This window comes from Chrysochloris asiatica, unplaced genomic scaffold (genome assembly GCF_000296735.1).
Source record: "Chrysochloris asiatica unplaced genomic scaffold, ChrAsi1.0 scaffold00045, whole genome shotgun sequence".
Lineage (NCBI taxonomy): Eukaryota > Metazoa > Chordata > Mammalia > Afrosoricida > Chrysochloridae > Chrysochloris > Chrysochloris asiatica.
In genome coordinates, this window is record NW_006408563.1 from 9,270,864 (window position 1) to 9,289,942 (window position 19,079).

At 37.7% G+C, this 19,079-nt stretch overlaps 1 protein-coding gene across 1 annotated transcript in view; it reads left to right on the plus strand.

Moving 5' to 3' along the window:
* Positions 1-19,079, plus strand: part of LOC102835311 — a 205,963-nt gene that overhangs the window by 26,771 nt on the left and 160,113 nt on the right. Inside the window, exons 5-6 of the mRNA XM_006862032.1 lie at positions 5,644-5,695; positions 13,692-13,837. Of these exons, the coding sequence (XP_006862094.1) occupies positions 5,644-5,695; positions 13,692-13,837 (198 nt within the window). The remainder of the gene's footprint in view (positions 1-5,643; positions 5,696-13,691; positions 13,838-19,079) is intronic.

Below are 19,079 nucleotides of genomic sequence, written 5' to 3' on the forward strand. Positions count from 1 at the left end.
TACACATTTTTGTTTTTAACGCAAGACCATGGCATACATTTATCCACATAACTATATAAAAATTTCTTCCCTATATTATAGTCAAAGTTGGCCTTTGTCATGTATCAAATTGCATCCTCCCAAAAATGTGTGTCAACTTGGCTATGCCGTGATTCCTAGTATTGTGTGATTATCCCCCATTTTGTGATGTGTTGTAAATCCTAACCACAGCAGGATTGTTGTTTATTGCTATATACTGTCTAGTCAGTTCCGACTAATAGTAATCCTGTATAGGCTGGTGAGTTTTCAAAGCTTTAAAACTTTACAGGAGTAGAAAGCCTCATCTTTCTCAGGTGGCACAGCCAGAGGGCTCAAACCTTGGACGTTATGGTGCACTATCCAGTGCTTATCTTATGAAGTTACCACAGGATTTGTTGTTGTTGTTAAGTGCCGCCAAGTAGGTTGTGACTCATAGTGACCCTATACAGGGTTTCCGAGGAGCGTCTGGTGAGTTTGAACCGCTGACCTTTCAATTCAAAGGACCTTGCAGTCTAGTGTTTTTCTTACATGTAGTGCCATACTGCTATTGTTGTTGTTAAGTGCCGTTGAGCCATTTCTGAACCATAGCAACCCTGTATAGAACCTTGTGGTTCAAACGACTTTGCAGTCCAGTGCATTAACCCACAGTGCCACACCAGGACTCCATACTACTTTTGTTGTTGTTAGCTGCCATCAAGTTGGTACCAACTCATAGAACCCTATGCACAACAGAAAGAAACACTGCCCAGTCCTGGGCCAACCTCACAATTGTTGCCGTACTTGAGCCCATTAATGCTGCCACTTTGACAATCCATCCCGCTGGGGATCTTTCTCTTTTTCTCTGACCCTCCACCTTACTAAACATGATATCTTTCTCCAGCAACTGGTCCCTCCTGACAATATGTCCAAAGTATGAGAGACAAAGTTTGGCCATCCTGACTTCCAAGGAGCACTCTGCCTGCACTTCTTCCAACACAGATCTGTTGTTTCTTTTGGCAGCCCAGGGCACTTTCAATATTCTCCTCCAACACCATAACTCAAAGGCATCAATTCTTCTACAGTCTTCCTTAGTCATTGTCCAGATTTCTCATGCATATGAGGTTATTGAAAATACTATGGCTTAGGTCAAGCACACCTTAGTCCTCAAGCTGACATGTTTATTTTTCAACAGTTTAAAAACTTCTTGTGCAGCAGATATGCCTAATGCAATACGTTGTTTGATTTCTTGACTGCTGCTTCCATGAGTATTGATAGTTGATCCAAGAATGAAGTTCTTGACAACTTCAGTCTTTCTCTGTTGATAAAAATATTGCTTATTGGTCCAGTGGTGAGGATTTTTGTTTTCTTTACATTGAGATGCAGTCCATACTAAATAAAGGCTATGGAGTTTGATCTTCATCAGGAAGTATTTTAAGTCCTCTTCACTTTCAGCAAGTAAGGTTGTGTCATCTGCATATCGCAGGTTGTTAATGAATCTTCATATAACCCAACTTCTTGGATTATTTGCTCAGCACACAAGTTGAATAAGTATGGTGAAACAATACAACCTTGTCGCACACCTTTTTTAATTTTAAACCATTCAGTGTTCCATGTTCTGTTTGAACAGCTGCTTCTTGGTTCATAAACAGATTCCTCATAGGCACAATTAAGTGTTCTGGAATATTCATACTTTGCAATGTTGTCCATATCTCATCATGATCCACACAATCGAAAGCCTTTGCATAGTCAATAAAGCACAGGTAAACATCTTTCTGGTATTCTCTGCTTTCAGCCAAGATCCATTGGACATCAGCAATGATATCCCTTGTTCCACAGCCTCTTTTGAATCCGGCTTGAACATCTGGAAGTTCTCTGTCAATGTAGGCTTGCAGCCATTTCTGTATTACCTTTAGTAAAACTTTACTTTCATGGGATATCAAAGATATTGTCCAATGATTTCAAATTCCATTAGGTCACCTCTCTTTGGAATGGGCACAAATATGGATTTCTTCCAATCAGTCGGCCAGATAGTTGTCTTCCAAATTGCTTAGTATAGATGAGTGAGTGCCTCCAGTGCTACCTCACTTTCTTGAAAGATTTCAATTTTTATTCCATCAATTCCTGGTGCCTTGCTCTTTGCCAGTTCCTTCAATGTACCTTGGACTTCTTCCTTCAGTATCATTGGCTCTTGATCATATGCTATCTCTTGAAACAGTTGAACATCAACCACATCCTTTTGGTACAGTGACTCTGTGTATTCCTTCCATTTTCTTTTGATGCTTTCTGTATCATTCAATAATTTGCCCAGACATTCCTTCAATAACGAAAGTCAAGGCTTGAATTTTTTGTCCAGTTCTCCCAGCTTGAGAAATGCTGAGCATGTTCTTCCTGTTTGGTTTTCTGACTCCAGATCGTTGCACATTTTGTTGTAATATTTGACTTTGTCTTCTCAAGCGGAATTTTTTTTTCCTGTTCAGCTTTTGTACCTCCTCATTTCTTCCATTTGCTTTCACATCTCTACACTGGCGAGCAAGTTTCAGTGTCTTTTCTGACATCCATTTTGATATTTTCCTTCTTTCTCGTCTTCTTAATGACTTTTTTGCTTTCTTCATGTATCATGTTCTCGATGTTATCCCACAACTCTTCTGGTCTTCGGTCTTTAGTGATTAATGTATCAAATCTGTTCTTCAGATGATCTCTAAATTCAGGTGGGATATTTTCAAAGTCATATTTTGGCTCTCTTGGACAATGGTCCTTAGTAGAGACTGAATGCTGAACCATGGGTCACCAAGTCACTGCAGCCTGAGCTGCTTATCATGAACTGGATGTTGTCTGACCCACAGAGTCATAAAGTTGGATGTTCACAGTACCCCTCATTATTGAACCAAAGTAGTATAAATGTGATCAGGTTCAAGCAGGACCTGACGTTACATTAGGAAGTGGCCCAAATACACATAATCCTCACCTCTGTCACATTGCCTTCTTTATCCCAGTCTGCATCTATGGTCTCCTAGGAAGTTCCTTATCATTAATTGTCTGAGGAAGGGAAAACCCATGCTTAGTTTACAGAAGGCTCTGCATGATATGCAGGCACCACCAGAAAGTGGACATCAACTATACTGCTGCCCCTTTCTGAGGTTTCCCTGAAAGACAGCGATGAACGGAAATCCTCCCAGTGGAAAGATCCTTGAGCAGTGCACCTAGTTTTTCATTTTGCTTGGAAGGAGAGAGGGCACGATGTTCAATTGTATACTGATTCATAGAGTGTGGCCAGTGGTTTGACTGGATGGTCAGAGACTAGGAAGGAACATGGTTGGAAAATTGGTGAGAAGGAGGAATGGGGAAGAGGCACGTGGATAGACTTCTCTGAATCGGCAAAAAAAGTAAAGATATTTGTGTCTCATGCTAATGCTCACCAAAGGATTGTCTCAGTAGAGGATTTTAGCAATCAAGGGGAAAAATGGAAATCCTCACCCCAACCACTCCTCTCATTATCCAATGGGTTCATGAGCAAAGTTGCCATGGTGGCAGGGATAAAGGTTATATAGATTCAACAGTATGGATTTCTGTTCACCAAAGCTGACGTGGCTACAGTTACTGCTGAGTGTGCTATCTGCCAGCAGCAGAGAACAACACTGATTTTCAGAGACATCAGCCAGCAACATGGTGGCAGGTTAATTATATCGAGCTGCTTCCATCATGGAAAGGGCAGTGCTTTGTACTTACTATAACAGGCCTTTACTCTGGACATGGATTTGCCTTCCTTGCATGCAGTGTTTCTGCCAAAACTACCATCCGTGGACTTTTAGAATGCCTTATCCATCATCATGGTATCCTACACAGCATTATCCCAGATCAAGGGATTCACTTCACAGCAAATGGAATGCAACAATAGCCCCATGCTCATGGAATTCACTGGTCCTTAACATGTTCCCCATCATCCTGAAACAGCTGGCTTGATAGAAGGACAGAATGGCCTTCAAAAGACACAGTTACAATGCTAGCTAGGTGACAGCACTTTGCAGGGTTGGGACAGTGGTCAGCAACTTATGGTGCTGTTTCTCCCATAGCCAGGATTCATGGTTCCAGGAATCAAGGGGTGGAGATAGAGTGGCACCACTCACTATTACCACCCTTAGTGACCCACTCGAAAAATTTTTACTTCATGTCCCCATGATGCTATACTCTGCAGCAGGACTTGAAGTCTTAGTTACAAAGGGAGGAATGCCTGGAGAAATCATGATTCCATCTAATGGAAGTTAAGAATATTCCCTGACCACTTTGGGCTCCTGCCTCTAGATCAACAGGCAAAGAAGCGAGTTATATTGGTTGTGTGACTGACCTTGACTACTAAGTAAATCAGACTGATGTTACACAATGGAGTTAAAAAGGAATATCTCTAGAATATAGGATTTGCTAACCCCTGATGCCCTGTGAGCCAGCAGCTGCCATCTGACCTGCCAATTTTGGTTTCATAGGCCTCTGTAATCATGTGAATCAGAAGAAGACTCCAGTCTGATGCCTGACTCACAGATTTTGGACTTACCCATGTTTACAACTGTGTGAGCAATTTCCTTGAGATTAATCTTCCTCTCTTTCTGGGGAGGAAGGCAACTATCACTCCATTTATTTTCAAAACTTTTCATCACCCCAGATAGAAACACTGTACCTATTAACCAGTAACTCTTCATTCCTACTACTTCGCTTTTTGTTTTCAGACTGTTGTTGTTAAGTGCGGTTGAGTCAGTTCCGATTCACAGTGATTCTGTGTAGGGTTTCTGAGGAGAGGCTGGTGAGCTTGAATAACCAACCTTGTGATTCAAACCGACCTTGCAGTTCAGTGCATTATCCTGTAGCACTACACCAGAACTATATATGTGGTTAATACTGAATATTGTTGTTGTTCAAGTGCCATCGAATCAGTTTTGACTCATGGCAACTCTATATACAATAGAATGAAACACTCCCAGTACTGCATTATCCTCACAATTGTTGTTTGAGCCAATTGTTGCAGCTGCTGTGTCAGTTCCTCTTTTTTGCTGACCCTCCATTGATCAAACATGATGTCCATTTCCAGGAACTTTACTGATAACATGTCCAAAGAACATAGAACATGCTGCATATTAGTATTTAATTGTTACTCCATTCATTTTGTATTTGGTTTTGTGATGAAACACAAGACACAATTTTCCTTAACATTTAGAAATACCACTTCCTAGAGGGAATGACCATTTCATAGCTTATGGCATATTATAGTTTAATGAATGTTGAATGATTAAAGTGGCTTTAGGATTTTAGATAAAAGAGATGATCTGAAATTCTGCATTTGATCAGTTCTCAAGCAATATAAAAACATTTCAAAGAGTACTGGTCAAATTTAAGTTGATAATGAACCATTGTTTTGCTTTACATTCTTATTCATTTTAAGTTTACTTTGAATAAATCCTGCCTAATTTTCTTTCTGTATTTGCTTTCTAATGCTTTCTACTTGCTAGATATTTCTAATTAAAAACATTTCTAATGAGAAAAATCAACAAAAAAGTGGAATTTTATTTTTTTAAGATATATTTCTGTATAGAGTAAAATGGAAGATAAGTTAACTTTTTTACATATTCACTATTTGTGTTCTTATTTTGATTGTTCTAGGTTGGCTGCCTGGCTATTCATATAAAGAACTGCAGACATTTTACACCTAAGAGTATCCTTTCTTTTGATTTAAGAACTGTAGCATGGTTATATATCACTGTTTCAGTACCTGTTGGTGTGTTACAAGTCACTCCACAACTTAGAGGCTGAAAACATTATCTATTTTCCTATCATTCATGATTCTGTGCATTGATTCAATAATACTTCTATGTTATCATAACTGGGACAATAGTCATCTGTCAATTCAACTGGGTTGGAATATCTAAAATGGTGTGTGTTTGACTCCTTGGCAGGGGGCCTGGAAGACTGGACTCAGGTTGGATTTTGGAATGGCTGGACCTTTCTCTTTTTGCGTGTAGTCACAGGACTTTTCATTATTACTATTTCTTTTTCCGCCACTTTTCTGTCAGTTTCTCGTACTGTGGTGGCTAGTTAGCGTTAATGACGTGGATGGAGCAAAGCCTTTGGAACTTTCATTTGCTGATGTAGCACAACTCAAAATGAGAAGAAACAACTGCAAGCATCCATTAATAATCAGAACATGGAGTGTGCTAAGTACAAGTCTAAGAAAATTGGAAGTTGTCAAAACTGGAATGCAGTGCATAAAGATTAGAAATAGGCATTAGCGAGCTGAAATGGACTGGTGTTGGTCATTTTGAATCTGAAAAACTGATAAACTACATGGTTTACTATGCCAGTAGTGCCAAATTGAAGAGGAATGGCATCACATTGATCATCAAAAAGATCTATCTTGAAGTATAATACTGTCTGTGATAGGATAATATCCATATGTTTACAAGGAAGACCAGTTAATATCACCATTATTCAAATTTACACACCAACCACTAAAGCCAATGATAGTGAAATTGAAGAATTCTGCCAACTTTTTCAGCCTGAAATTGATCAAATATGCAATCAAGATGTATTGGTAATTACTGGTGATTGGAATGCAAAGGTTGGAAACAAAGAGGAAGGATCAGTCGTTGGAAAATATGACCTTGATGATAGAAACAATGTTGGCAATCACATGATAGAATTTTTCAAGGCCAACAACTTATTCATTGCAAGCAGTGTCTTTAAACAACATGAAAGGTGACAATACACATAGGCCTCACCAGATGGAATACACAGGAATCAAATTGAATACATCTGTGGAAGGAGAAGTTCACTATAATCAACCAAAACAAAGTCGGGGCCAACAGTGGAACAGACCATCAACTGCTCATATGCAGGTTCAGGCTGAAGTTGAAGAAATTGTTTTAAAGTCCACGAGAGTCAAAATATGACCTTGAGAATATCCCACCTGAATTTAGAGACCATTTTCAGAATAGAGTTGATGTGTAAGACACTAATGACCCCAAACTAGAGAAGTTATGGGATGACATCAAGAACATCGTACAGGAAGACAGCAAAAGGTCATTTACAAAGATGGGAAAAAAAAAAAGACCAAAATGGATGTCAGAAGAGACTGAAACTTACTCCTGAACTTGGAGAAGGTAAAACAAATAGAAGAAATGAAGATGTAAAAGAGCTTTACAGAAAATGTCAAAAGGTAACAAAGACAGAATATTATAATGGAATGTGCAAAGACCAGGAGCTAGAAAGCCAAAAGGGGAGAACATGCTCAGCATTTCTCAAGTGCAATAACAAAAGAAAAAATTCAAGTCTCAGGTTACAATATTGAAGGATTCTCTGGGTAAAATATTGAATGATGCATGAAGCATTAAAAGAAAATGCAAGGATCAGGGCAAGTGGTCAGGTCCCCTCAGGGGAAGCCCCCTTCCAAGACTAAAACTCAAGGGGAATACAAGAGCAGGCATGTGGTCTTTCTGGTGACCACATTGGTCTACCTATAAGGGGAAGTGAGGAAAAAACAGCAATGAAGTTGTGAGCTAAGTCCAACTACATTCAACAGACTCCTGTCCACCTGGATTGAGACCTGGAGTTGGCCAGCAGTATGGCGAGACCTGGGGACTTCTGGACCCAGGGACAGGGACATGACCACAGAGGACTAGAGTATAAAGTGAAGCATCCAGCTGATGTGAAGTGAGGGGAGATAAACAGGTTGGAAAAGATTCATATTTGTGTTCATTCCAAAGAAAGGTGACCCAATGGAATGCCAAAACCACTGAACAATATAATGAACATCACATGCAAGTAAAATTCTGTTAAACATAATCCAAAAACAGATGCAATAAATAATACATCGACAGAGATCTGCCAAAAATTCAAGCTAGATTCAGAAGAGGATATGGATTGAGATGTATCATTGCTGATGTCAGATGGATCTTGGTTGACAGCAGGGAATACCAGAAAGATGTTTGCTTTCTTTCTTTAACTATGCAAAGGAGCTCCACTGTGTGGATCATAGCAAACTGAGGATATCATTGCAAAGAATGGGTATTCCATAACATTTAATTGTGCTCACAGACCAAGAGGCAGTCCTTCAAATAGAATAAAGGGATACTGAATGAATTAAAATCAGAAAAGGTGTGCACCGGGGTTGTATCCTTTCAGCAATTCAGTCTGCATGCTAAAGCAAATATTCTGAGAAGATGCATTATATGAACATGGCAACAGAATTGGAGGAAGACTCATTAACAACCCTTGATCTACAGATAGCACATCCTGGCTTGCTGGAAACAAAGAGGACTTGATGAAGATCAGAGACTACAGCCTTCAGTATGAATTGCACCTCAATGTAAAGAAAACAAAATTCCTCACAATGGGACCAACAAATAACATTATGATAAGTGGAGAAAAGATTGAAGTTGCCAAAGACTTCATTTGCTTGGATCCACAATCAACACTCATGGAAGCAGCAGTCAAGAAATCAAATGACACATTGCATTAGATAGATTTGCTACAAAAGAACTCTTTAAAGTTTTGAGGAGTAAAGATGTCACTAAGGATTAAGGTGCATTTGAACTAAACCAGGGTACTTAAGTCACCTCATACAGAGAGACTTCATCTGTCATACTTTAGACATGTTGTCAGGAAGGACCAAACCCTGGAGAATATCTTGCTTGGTAAAGTGTAAGGTCTGCAAATAAACAGGAAGACCCCCAATGTGAAGGACTAACACAATAGCAGCAACAATGGACCCAGACATAACAACAATTGTGAGGATGGTGTAGGATTGGTCAATGCCTTGTTCTGTTGTGCATAGTGTAGGTTGTTGTGCTGGTAGAGAGGTAAAGGGAGGGTTAATTTTTATTACAGAAAGTGCATAAAATATTAATTTGATTTTTAAAGGTTTGGAAATATTTTGATTACTGAAGTTTTTGGCATCCTCTTAAATAAGTTCCTCACTTATCCCACCCTAGGCCTGGACCTAGTCACTTTCATTGCATTCTGTTGCTTACAGCAGTCACAGAGCCAGCCCAGATTCAAGGGCAGGGGAAATAAACTCCACTTTATTATGTGGAAAAAATGACAAAAGATTTTAGCCATCCACCTCAATCACCAGAATATAAGTTAAAATGATAATATATATATTTTGAGTGGAAATTCCAATTTATTTATAAGTAATAATTGTGCTTCATTTAGAAATTTAAAAAAATGATTTATTGTATGTTGGTTCTTTTAAATAAACTGAATGCTTATTAGATTTTTTATAGTACTTAACAACAACAACAAACACCTCATTATGGAGACTTTTTATGTGTTTTTTTTTCACATAGAGGTGTATTAGAATTCTTTATAATAATAATTTGCTGTAAAAAGAATTCTCTATAACTCTCTCTAAAACAAAATTGTTTTCATGCATGGAGTGCTAAGAAAACAATAGCAATATGGATCAATATAGTGTAAGTGACCACCATTTTGTCAGTCAGTTTGTTTTACTGTGGTGGCTTGCATGTTTCTGTGATGCAGGAAGCTATGCTACCAGTATTTTAAATACCAGCAGTGTCACCCATGATGGGTAGGTTTTAGCTGAGCTTCCAGACTAAGAAAGATTAGGAAAGATAAGAGAAAGAGGCAGACTACTTCAGAATGTTTAGCCACTGAAAAACTTATGAATAGCAGTGGAACACTGTCAAATAGCATCATAATATTGAAACATGATGAATAAAACCAGAATATTGTCAGATATGGTGCTGGAAGATGAGCCTCTTAGGGTGGAAGATGAGCCTCTTAGTCATATTAAAATATGACTGGAGAAGAGCTGCTTCCTCAAGGTAGAGTTGATTGTGATGACACAAACGGGGTAAAGCTTTCAGAACCTTCTTTTGCTGACGGGATACTACTCAAAATGAGGAGGAATAGCTGCAAACATCCATTAACAATTGGAACATGGAATGTATATGAAGTTAAACCTAGGAAAATTGGAAATTGTCAGATATGAAATGGAAGGCAATAAACATCGATATCCTAGGCATTAGTGAGCTGAAATGGACTGGTGTTGGCCATTTTAAATCTGACAACCACATGGTTTACTGTGCCGGGAATGACAAATTGAAGAGGAATGGTGTCACATTCATCATAATAAAGAACATATCAAGATCTGTCTTGAAGTATGATACTATCTGTCATAGGATAATATTCAGAAGACCGTTAATACCACTATTATTCAAATTTATGCACCAACCACTAAAGCCAGTAATGAAGAAATTGAAGAGTTCTACCAAATTTTTCAGTCTGAAATTGATCAAACATGCAATCAAGATGTTTTGGTGATTGGAATTCAAAGGTTGGAAACAAAGAGGAAGGATCAGTAGTTGGATACTGTGGCCTTGGCGGTAGAAATAATGCTGCAGATCGTATGATAGAATTTTGCAAGACCAATGATTTCTTCATTGCAAATACCTTTTTAAAGTAACAAAAAAGATGGCCATACACATGGACCTCACCAGATGGACTACACAGAAATCAAATTGACTACATCTATGGAAAGAGACAGTAGAAAAGCTCCATGTTGTTGTTATTGGTAGGTGCCTTCGAGTTGGTTCCAACTCTAAGCGACCCTGTATAGGGTTTCTGAGGAGCAGCTGGTGAGTTTGAATTGCATTATCCAACAACACCACTCCACATTACCAGCCAAAACCAGGCCAGGGGCAGACTGTGGAACAGACCATCAATTGCTCACATGTAAGTTCAGGCCGAAGCTGAAGAAAATTAAAACAAGCCCAAGTCCATAAGAGCCAAAATATGATCTTGACCATATCCTACCTGAATTTAGATATCATCTGAAAAACAGATTTGATGCATTAACACTAATGACTGAAAACCAGGAGAGTTGTGGGATGACATCAAGAACATCATATAGGAAGAAAGCAAAAGGTCATTAAGAAGAAAAGAGAGAAGGAAAAGTCCAAAACGGATTTCACAAGAGACTCTGAAACTTGTTCTCCAGTGTAGAGATGGTAAAGCAAATGGAAGAAATAAGGTAGTAAAAGAGCTGAACAGACAAATTTAAAGGGCAGCTCAAGAAGACAAAGCCAAATGTTATGATGAATACTGCAAAGACCTAGAGTTAGAAATGAAAAAAGGAAGGACATGCTCAAAACTTCTCAATTTGTGGAAACTGAAGAAAATATTCAAGTCCCAACTTTTGGGATATTGAAGGATTCTATGTGAGTCCTGGTGTGGCACTGTGGGTTAAAGCACTGGACTGCAAAGTCGGTTTGAACTGCAAGGTTGGTGGTTCAAGCTCACCAGCCGCTCCTTGAAAATCCTATACAGGGTTGCTATGGGTCAGAACCGACTCGACAACACTTAACAACAACAACAAATAGACAAATTACTGAATGATGCAGAAAGCATGAAAAGAAGATGCGAGAAATACACAGAGTCACTGTACCAAAAAGAAATGGCTGCTGTTCAACCATTTCAAGAGGCAGCATATGATCAAAAGTCAGTGGTACTGAAGGAAGTCCAAGGTGCACTGAAGACATTGGCAAAGAACAAGGCTCTAGGAATTGATGAAATACAAATTGAAATCTTTCAATCTTGATTGCATCAACCAACTGATGGACTGGAGGCACTCATTATTTATGCCAAGAAACATGGAAGACTGATAGGAGGAGATGTATATTGTACCAATTCCAAAGAGAGATGATGCAATGGAATGCAGAAATCATCAGACAATATCATTAGTATCACATACAAGTAAAGTTTTGCTAAAGATAACTAAAAAATGGCTGCAACAGTACATTGACAGGGAACTACCAGAGGGTCAAGCTGGGTACATAAAAGTACATGAAATAAGGGATGTCATTGTTGACATCAAATGAATATTGGCTGAAAGCAGAGAGTACCAGAAAGATGTTTACCTGTGCTTTATTGACTATGCAAAGGCTTTCGATTGTGGGTGTCATAACTAGCTATGTACAATGGCAGACAATGAGTATTCTGGAACACTTAATAGTGCTCATAAGGAACCTGTACGTAGACCAAGAGGCAGTTATTTGAACAGAACAGAGGCACACTGAGTGGTGTAAAATCAGGAAAGGTGTGTGCTAGGGCCATATTCTTTCACCATGCTTATTAAGTATGTATGCTGAGCAAATAATCCGAGAAACTTGATTATATGAAGAAGAACGTGGCACCTAGACTCAATAACAACCTGCAATATGCAGATGGTACAACCTAGCTTGCTGAAAGTGAAGAGAACTTGAAATACTTACTGATGAAGATCTAAGACCATAGACTTTGGTACTGGTTGCACGTACATGTTAAAAACACACAAATATCATCACTACTGGACCAATAAATAACATCATGATAAATGGAGAAAAGTCATGATAAATGTCCAAGACTTGGACATGATAAATGTCCAAGACATCATTTTGCTTGGATCCACTATCAACACTCATGGAAGCAGCCGTCAAGAAATCTAAGGGTGTATTGCATTAGGCAAATCTGTTGCACAAGATCTCTTTAAAGTGTTGAAGAGCAAAGATGTCTGTTTGAGGACTCAGGTGCACCTGACCCAAGCCATGGTATTTTCAATAACCTCATATGTATGTGTCCTGGCATGGTGTGGTGGGTTAATGCACTGGACTGCAAAGTTGGTTTGAACTGCAAGTTCAGCAATTCAAGCTCACCAGCCACTCCATGGAAACCCTTTTTAGGGTTGCTATGAGTCATACTGGCTCGAATGTACTTAACAAGAACAACAACATATGCATGTGAAAGTTGGACAATGAATAAGGAAAGTCATAGAAGAACTGATGCATTTGAGTTACGGTGTTAGAGAAGAATGTTAAAAGTACCATGTACTGCCAGAACAAACAAATGTGTGTTGGAAGAAGTACAACCAGAATGCTCCTTAATGCCAACCAAGAATCGTCTACCCAGCAAAGCTGCCAATCAAATACGAGGATGCAATCAAAGCATTCCAGGAAAATGGAAGCTACGGGACTTTATCAAAGCCAACCTAGCTCTTCAAAATATCCTAAAGAGAGTTCTTTGGACTGAGAACCATCAAAAACAGACAACAAACAAAGAATGACATACGTGACAGCACCAACCGAAACTCAATTGACAGATGGAAGAATACAGAAGAGAACAAAACTACAAGAATGAATTCAGAGGTCAGTCTGTGATTAAAACAATTACAATGTGAAAGAAGGGGAAAATATAGGAACAGAGATCCAGGTGATGAGCAGGTCAGGTAGACTGTAGGATAAAACAGAATGCTCCTTAGAAGCCAAGATGGCCAGACTTTGTCTCTTACTTTGGAAATATCATCAAAAGGGACCAGTACCTGGAGAAGGACATTGTGCTTTTTAAAATGAAGGGTCAGCGAAAAAGAGGAAGGCCCCCAAACAGATGAATTGACACAGGGACAGCAGCAATGGGCACAAGCTTAGCAATGGAAACATGAGAACTAAAATTTAAGATGTGGTCTAAGGAAGGATAATTTTTTCCTACTTGTATTGTGCTTACCAGTGATGGTCAAAAATCCTATTTTAATTGACTTTTTAATTTTTAATATGCTTTATAATTAAGTTTTGGATGAAATTGTTTAGTGTATTAATTTTATAATGTGTTATTGCTCAATTGCACCATGGCTTGCTTCCTATATATCATTCTCTTTTCAGTCATTTTAACACCGCGTTGCACTAATTTGTTCATTCGCATCACTATCAACAATGTTGTGAAATGTACAAAAATTTGTACCTTGCTATTCAAAAGCACTGAAAAGAGCATAGCCAAGTTTGATGAAGTGAAGTATTTTTCTGTGCAGGTAAATTTTAAAGTTCTCCTCTCTCTATTGGAATGTATCTAAAGTTTCAAATATTCTATGTTATTGACATCTTTTTTAAAAAAGTGGATAGGAAAGAAAAGTAGTGCCTTTTTGTTTGGTATTTTACAATATTCCTTTTTTTTACTATGGGTTATGTTTGTCTTTTTCTATAAATGTTGTTGTTGTTCAGTGTCTTCAAGTCTGTTCGACTCATGGAGACCCTGTATAGGGTTTCCAAGGAGCAGCTGGTGAGTTTGAACCACCAACCTTGTAATTCAAATTTACTTTGTGGTTCAGTGCATTATCCTGCAGTGCCACACCAGGATTCCTTTTATATAAATAGTTCACTGTAAAATTAGTAATCTTGGTGGACTTCGTCTCTCAATTGTTATTTCCTGTGGTCTTGAGTGTTTATTACACATGTATTTTTCTTTAAATACTCTTTCCCTCTCTTCTACCCTCCACCTATTTATTTTTTATCTTCTTTCCCTTCCCTCCTCTCCTGCATTGTGTTCTCCTAATGTAGATGCAAACATACATTGTCTTTATGAATATAGAATATAAGTGAGTTGATTCATACTCATGGCAGCCCTGTATAGGGTTTCCAAGACTGTAAATCTTTACAGGAGCAGAAAGCTGCATCTTTCTTTTTTGGAGTAGTTGGTGGGTTTGAACTGTTGACCTTGTACTTGGAGTTAACAGTTTGATGCTTATCCTACACCAGGACACTTTCTCTCGCTTTAGATATATGTATGTATAAGGTAGATATATATCTAGATAGAGAGATAGATAGACATCAATAATGTTGTTGCATGCCATGAAGTTGGTTCTAACTCATAGCAACGCTGTATAGAGTTTCCAAGGAACAGCTGGTGAGTTTGAACCGCTCACCTTGCAGTTCAAACCGACCTTGAGGTCCAGTGCTTATCCTACAGCGTCACATCAGGAGTATGTGTATATGTATGTATATATATATACATACACACACAGACACACACACACATATGTATATATATATATATATATATATTGAGAGAGAGAGAGTCAAAAATTATCCACACTCTGGTTATATTAAAGCGTTCATACATGTCTGCGGCTGATGACAACATTGAGTGTGCACATGAAATGATTCTGTCGAATAGACAAGTGACAGTGCATTATGTGGCATTATTTACAAATCAGCCATGGCTCTGCCTATGAAATAATCCACGACAGACTTGAGTTTCGAAAAGTTTGTGCGAGTTGGGTATGGAAACAACTCACAGAAGAGCATAAGCAGAAGTATTTGAACATCTGCAAACAAAATTTTGACTGATACTAGAAGGAAGGTCAAAGTTTCTTTAAAGAAAAAAATCATTACAGGTGACAAGACATGGGTTCATCACTGCAAGCCTGAGAGTAAATGGCAGAGTATGGAATGGAAACATCTTCAATCACTGATGGAAAAAAGAGTTCAAAAGTCATCCATCAATTGGAAAATTGATGCTTACTGTTTTCTGGGATTCTCAAGGACCGGTGTTAAAACACTATCAGGAAAAAGTTCAACAATCAACAGTGCTCGTTACAGTGAGATGTTCACTGAAGAACTGAAGCCTAAGCTTCAGATTAAATGCAGAAGACTGTTATCCTTCTTCAGGGACTGGTCCTTCCTGACAACATGTCTGAAGTATGAGAAAGAAGTCTTGCCATCTGGCTTCTAAGGAGCACTCTGGCTGCACTTCTTCCAACACAGATCTATTTGTTCTTCTGGCAGTCCATACTTTTAATATTTTTCTCCAAGTGCACATAATCCAAGTGCATCAATTCTTCTACAGACTTCCTTATTCATAGTTCAGCTTTCATATGCATATGAGGCCATTGAAAACACCATGGCTTGGGTCAGATGCAGGATAGTTCTCAAACTGGTATCTTTGCTTTTTAACACTTTAAAGAGCTCTTTTGCATTTCCCTAATGCAATATGTTGTTTGATTTCTTTCTTTCTCTCTCTCTCTTTTTTAAACTTTTTATTGTGAATTGAGTGAAGGTTTACAAAACAGATCATTAGTTTCACATTCAACAAATCCTACATTTTGTATTATTATGATGATTTCAATGCTTTCCATATGTTTCTTTCTGTATTGGAATTTGGATCACCCATAAGTTAATCCTTTTTATGGTGTCCCACATGAATCTCAAGGTTTCCTCTTATTTCTGTATGCTTTCCTTCAGATTGTTATTCTAGCCCATTAGCAGTGAGAGATTTATCATCATGGTCATTAATTTGGGCTTATATTGATTCAAATCTATATTATTTCTCTTCTGAATTTCTATTTGCAGGTTTTGTAGTGTTTCAAAATTTGCACTTATTTTGTCCATTTATTCTTTTATTTCCCCAAGACTGTAATCTCTTTTTTTATTATTATCGTTTTTATTGTGAATTGAGCAGGTTTACAGAGCAGACATCAGTTTTACATTAAAAAAAATCATACACTTTGCTTCATTACATGGTTGCAATTCCCTCCATGTACAGTATTTTCCTCTATTCACTTTAACTATTGCATTCCATGATGTTTTTTGTGTTATCCCACAGCTGGCTGATATTCATCATTGATATCTAATTCGTCAAATCTTTTCTTGAGATGGTCTCTAAATTCAGATGGGATATGTTCAAGGTCATATTGTGGCTCTTGTGGACTTGCTTTTATTTTCTTTAGCTTTAGCCTGAACTTGCATATGATTATGTCTATTCCATAATCTGCCTCTGACTTTGTTTTGGCTGATGAGCTTCTTTCTCCACCATTGAGATAGCAAAGAGATTGTCTGATGATTTCCGCATTCCGTTGCCTTTTATGTTGTTTAAAAGGTATTTGCAATGAATAAGTTGTTGGTCTTAAACTATTTTATAATTTATACTTATATAAATATATATGATTAATATATAATTATATACAATTTATAATTTGGTCTCCATCATCATTTCTGTCACCACTGCTTGTTTTCCAACTACTCATCCTTCCTGTTTGTTTCCAACTTTTGCAATCTAATCACCACAATTGTAATAATTAATACAATCAAGATTGCATGCTTGATTAATTTTAGACTGAAGAAGTTAGTAGAATTTAATTTTATCATCATTGGCTTTAGTAGTTGGTGTTTAAAATTGAACAATAATGATATTATTAACTGATCTTCCTTGTAAGTGTATGGATATTATTATAGACAGCAGTGTACTTTTAGATCTTGAAATGATCTTTTTGATGATAAATGCAACACTATTCCTTTTCATTTTGTCATTCCCAGTGTAGTAAACCATATGATTTTCAGATTCAAAATGGCCAATGCCAGTCCATTTCAGTTCACTAGTGCCATTTCATTTTTGACAGCCTCCATTTTGCTTGATTCATTCTTCATGCATTCCATGTTCTGATTACTAATGAATGTTTGCAGCTGTTTCTCCAGATTTTGAGCTGTGCCCCATACTAAAAACTTTATTCCATTTGTGTCATCATGGTCAACTCTACGTTGAGGAGGCAGCTCTTCCCCAGTAATAGTTTGAGTGCCTTCAAACCTGAGAGGCTCATCTTCCAGCACTATATCTGACAATCTTCTGGTGCTGTTTGTAATTTTTTCATCTTTCTGACAATGTTCTGCTGCTGTTCAATGTTTTGAAGATATTGGATTTAGGTGATGATCTTGGTTCCTTTTGATGTGTGTGTTTATTGTTGTAAATTTTCCTCTGAGCACTGCTTTTTTGTGTGTTTGTGTATCTCAAATGCTTTAGTATGTTGTGTTTTCATTCTCATTTGACCCAATGTATTTTTAAAAATTTCTTCTATTACCCAGTGGGGTCCTGGTGTGGCACTGTAGGACTTGCACTATACTGCTAATTTCATATTTGTCAATTCAAACCCACCAGCCACTATATAAGATTTCCTTGGAAATCTTATATAGCGTTGCTATGAGTCAGAACAAACTCAACAGCTTTTAGCAACAACATAACCCAGTATTTTTTAAGCAGATTGTTATTAAGTTTCCGTCGTTTGATTTTTTTCCTTTCTCTTCTCATTGATTTCTTATTTTATAGCATCATGATCTGAGAATATGCTTTGTAATATTTTGTTGTTTTTTTACATTTATTGAAGTTTATATTGTGGCCTAACATATTATCTTTTCTGGAGAATGTTCTGTGTACATGTATACTGTGCCGTTGTTGGGTTGTGTGTTCTGTGTATGTCTATGAGGTTGACTGTGTTTAGTTCTTCTTTGTTTTTGTTGAGATTTTTCTAGTTGTTTGTATTGCCCTTCATCAGAAGTGGTATATTAATGTCCTCTACTATTATTGTAATGTTGCCTATTATTTCTCTCTTCAATTCTGTTAGATTTTGATTTATGTATTTTGTGGCTCTTTCATTGTGTAGATGGGCATTTATTATGGTAATATCCTTTTGTTCAGTTGACACTTTAATCTGTATATAGTGTCTTTTCTTGTCTCATATAAGTTTTTGCCTTAAATTCTATTTTATGAAATTAATATTTGCCATTTTTCTTTTTGATTGCCATTTGCTAAATATATTTTTTCTATCCTTTGATTTTAAGTCTATTTTTATCTTTTTATCAAAGATATATCTCTCGTAGACAGCACATTGATGAATCCCATTTTCTTTTCTGCTACTCTCTCTCTCTTAACTGGTGCATTTAATTCATTTACATTTAGTATAATTAGTGACAGGTATGAATGTCGTTTTGCTATGTGTTTTTTTTTTGTGTGTGTGTGGTAATGTTGGTTTCTTTGTTCCACATAATTTACTATGCTGAGTTTATATTGTTTGTGGGCTTGCTTTGCATGTCCTTGTTGCTGTTCATGATTTTATGTGCCTGAAGAGACAAACTGCATCTAAGTTTGTTGTTGTTGTTCTTAGATGCCATCAAGTCGGTACTGACCCATAGCGACCTTATGCACAGCAGAACAAAACACTGCCCGATCCTGGGACAACCTCACCACTGTTGCCACACTTGAGTCCACTGATGTTGCCACTTGGTTAATCCATCTCATTGGGGGTCTTCCTCTTTTTCTCTGACCCTCGACCTTACTAAACATGAGATCCTTCTCTAGCAAATGGTCCCTCCTGACAATATGTCCAAAGTATGAAAGATGAAGTTTGGCCATCTTGACCTCCAAGGAGCACTCTGGTTGCACTTCTTCTAAAATGGATCTATTGGTTCTTTTGGCAGCCCACAGCACTTTCAACATTCTCCTCCAAC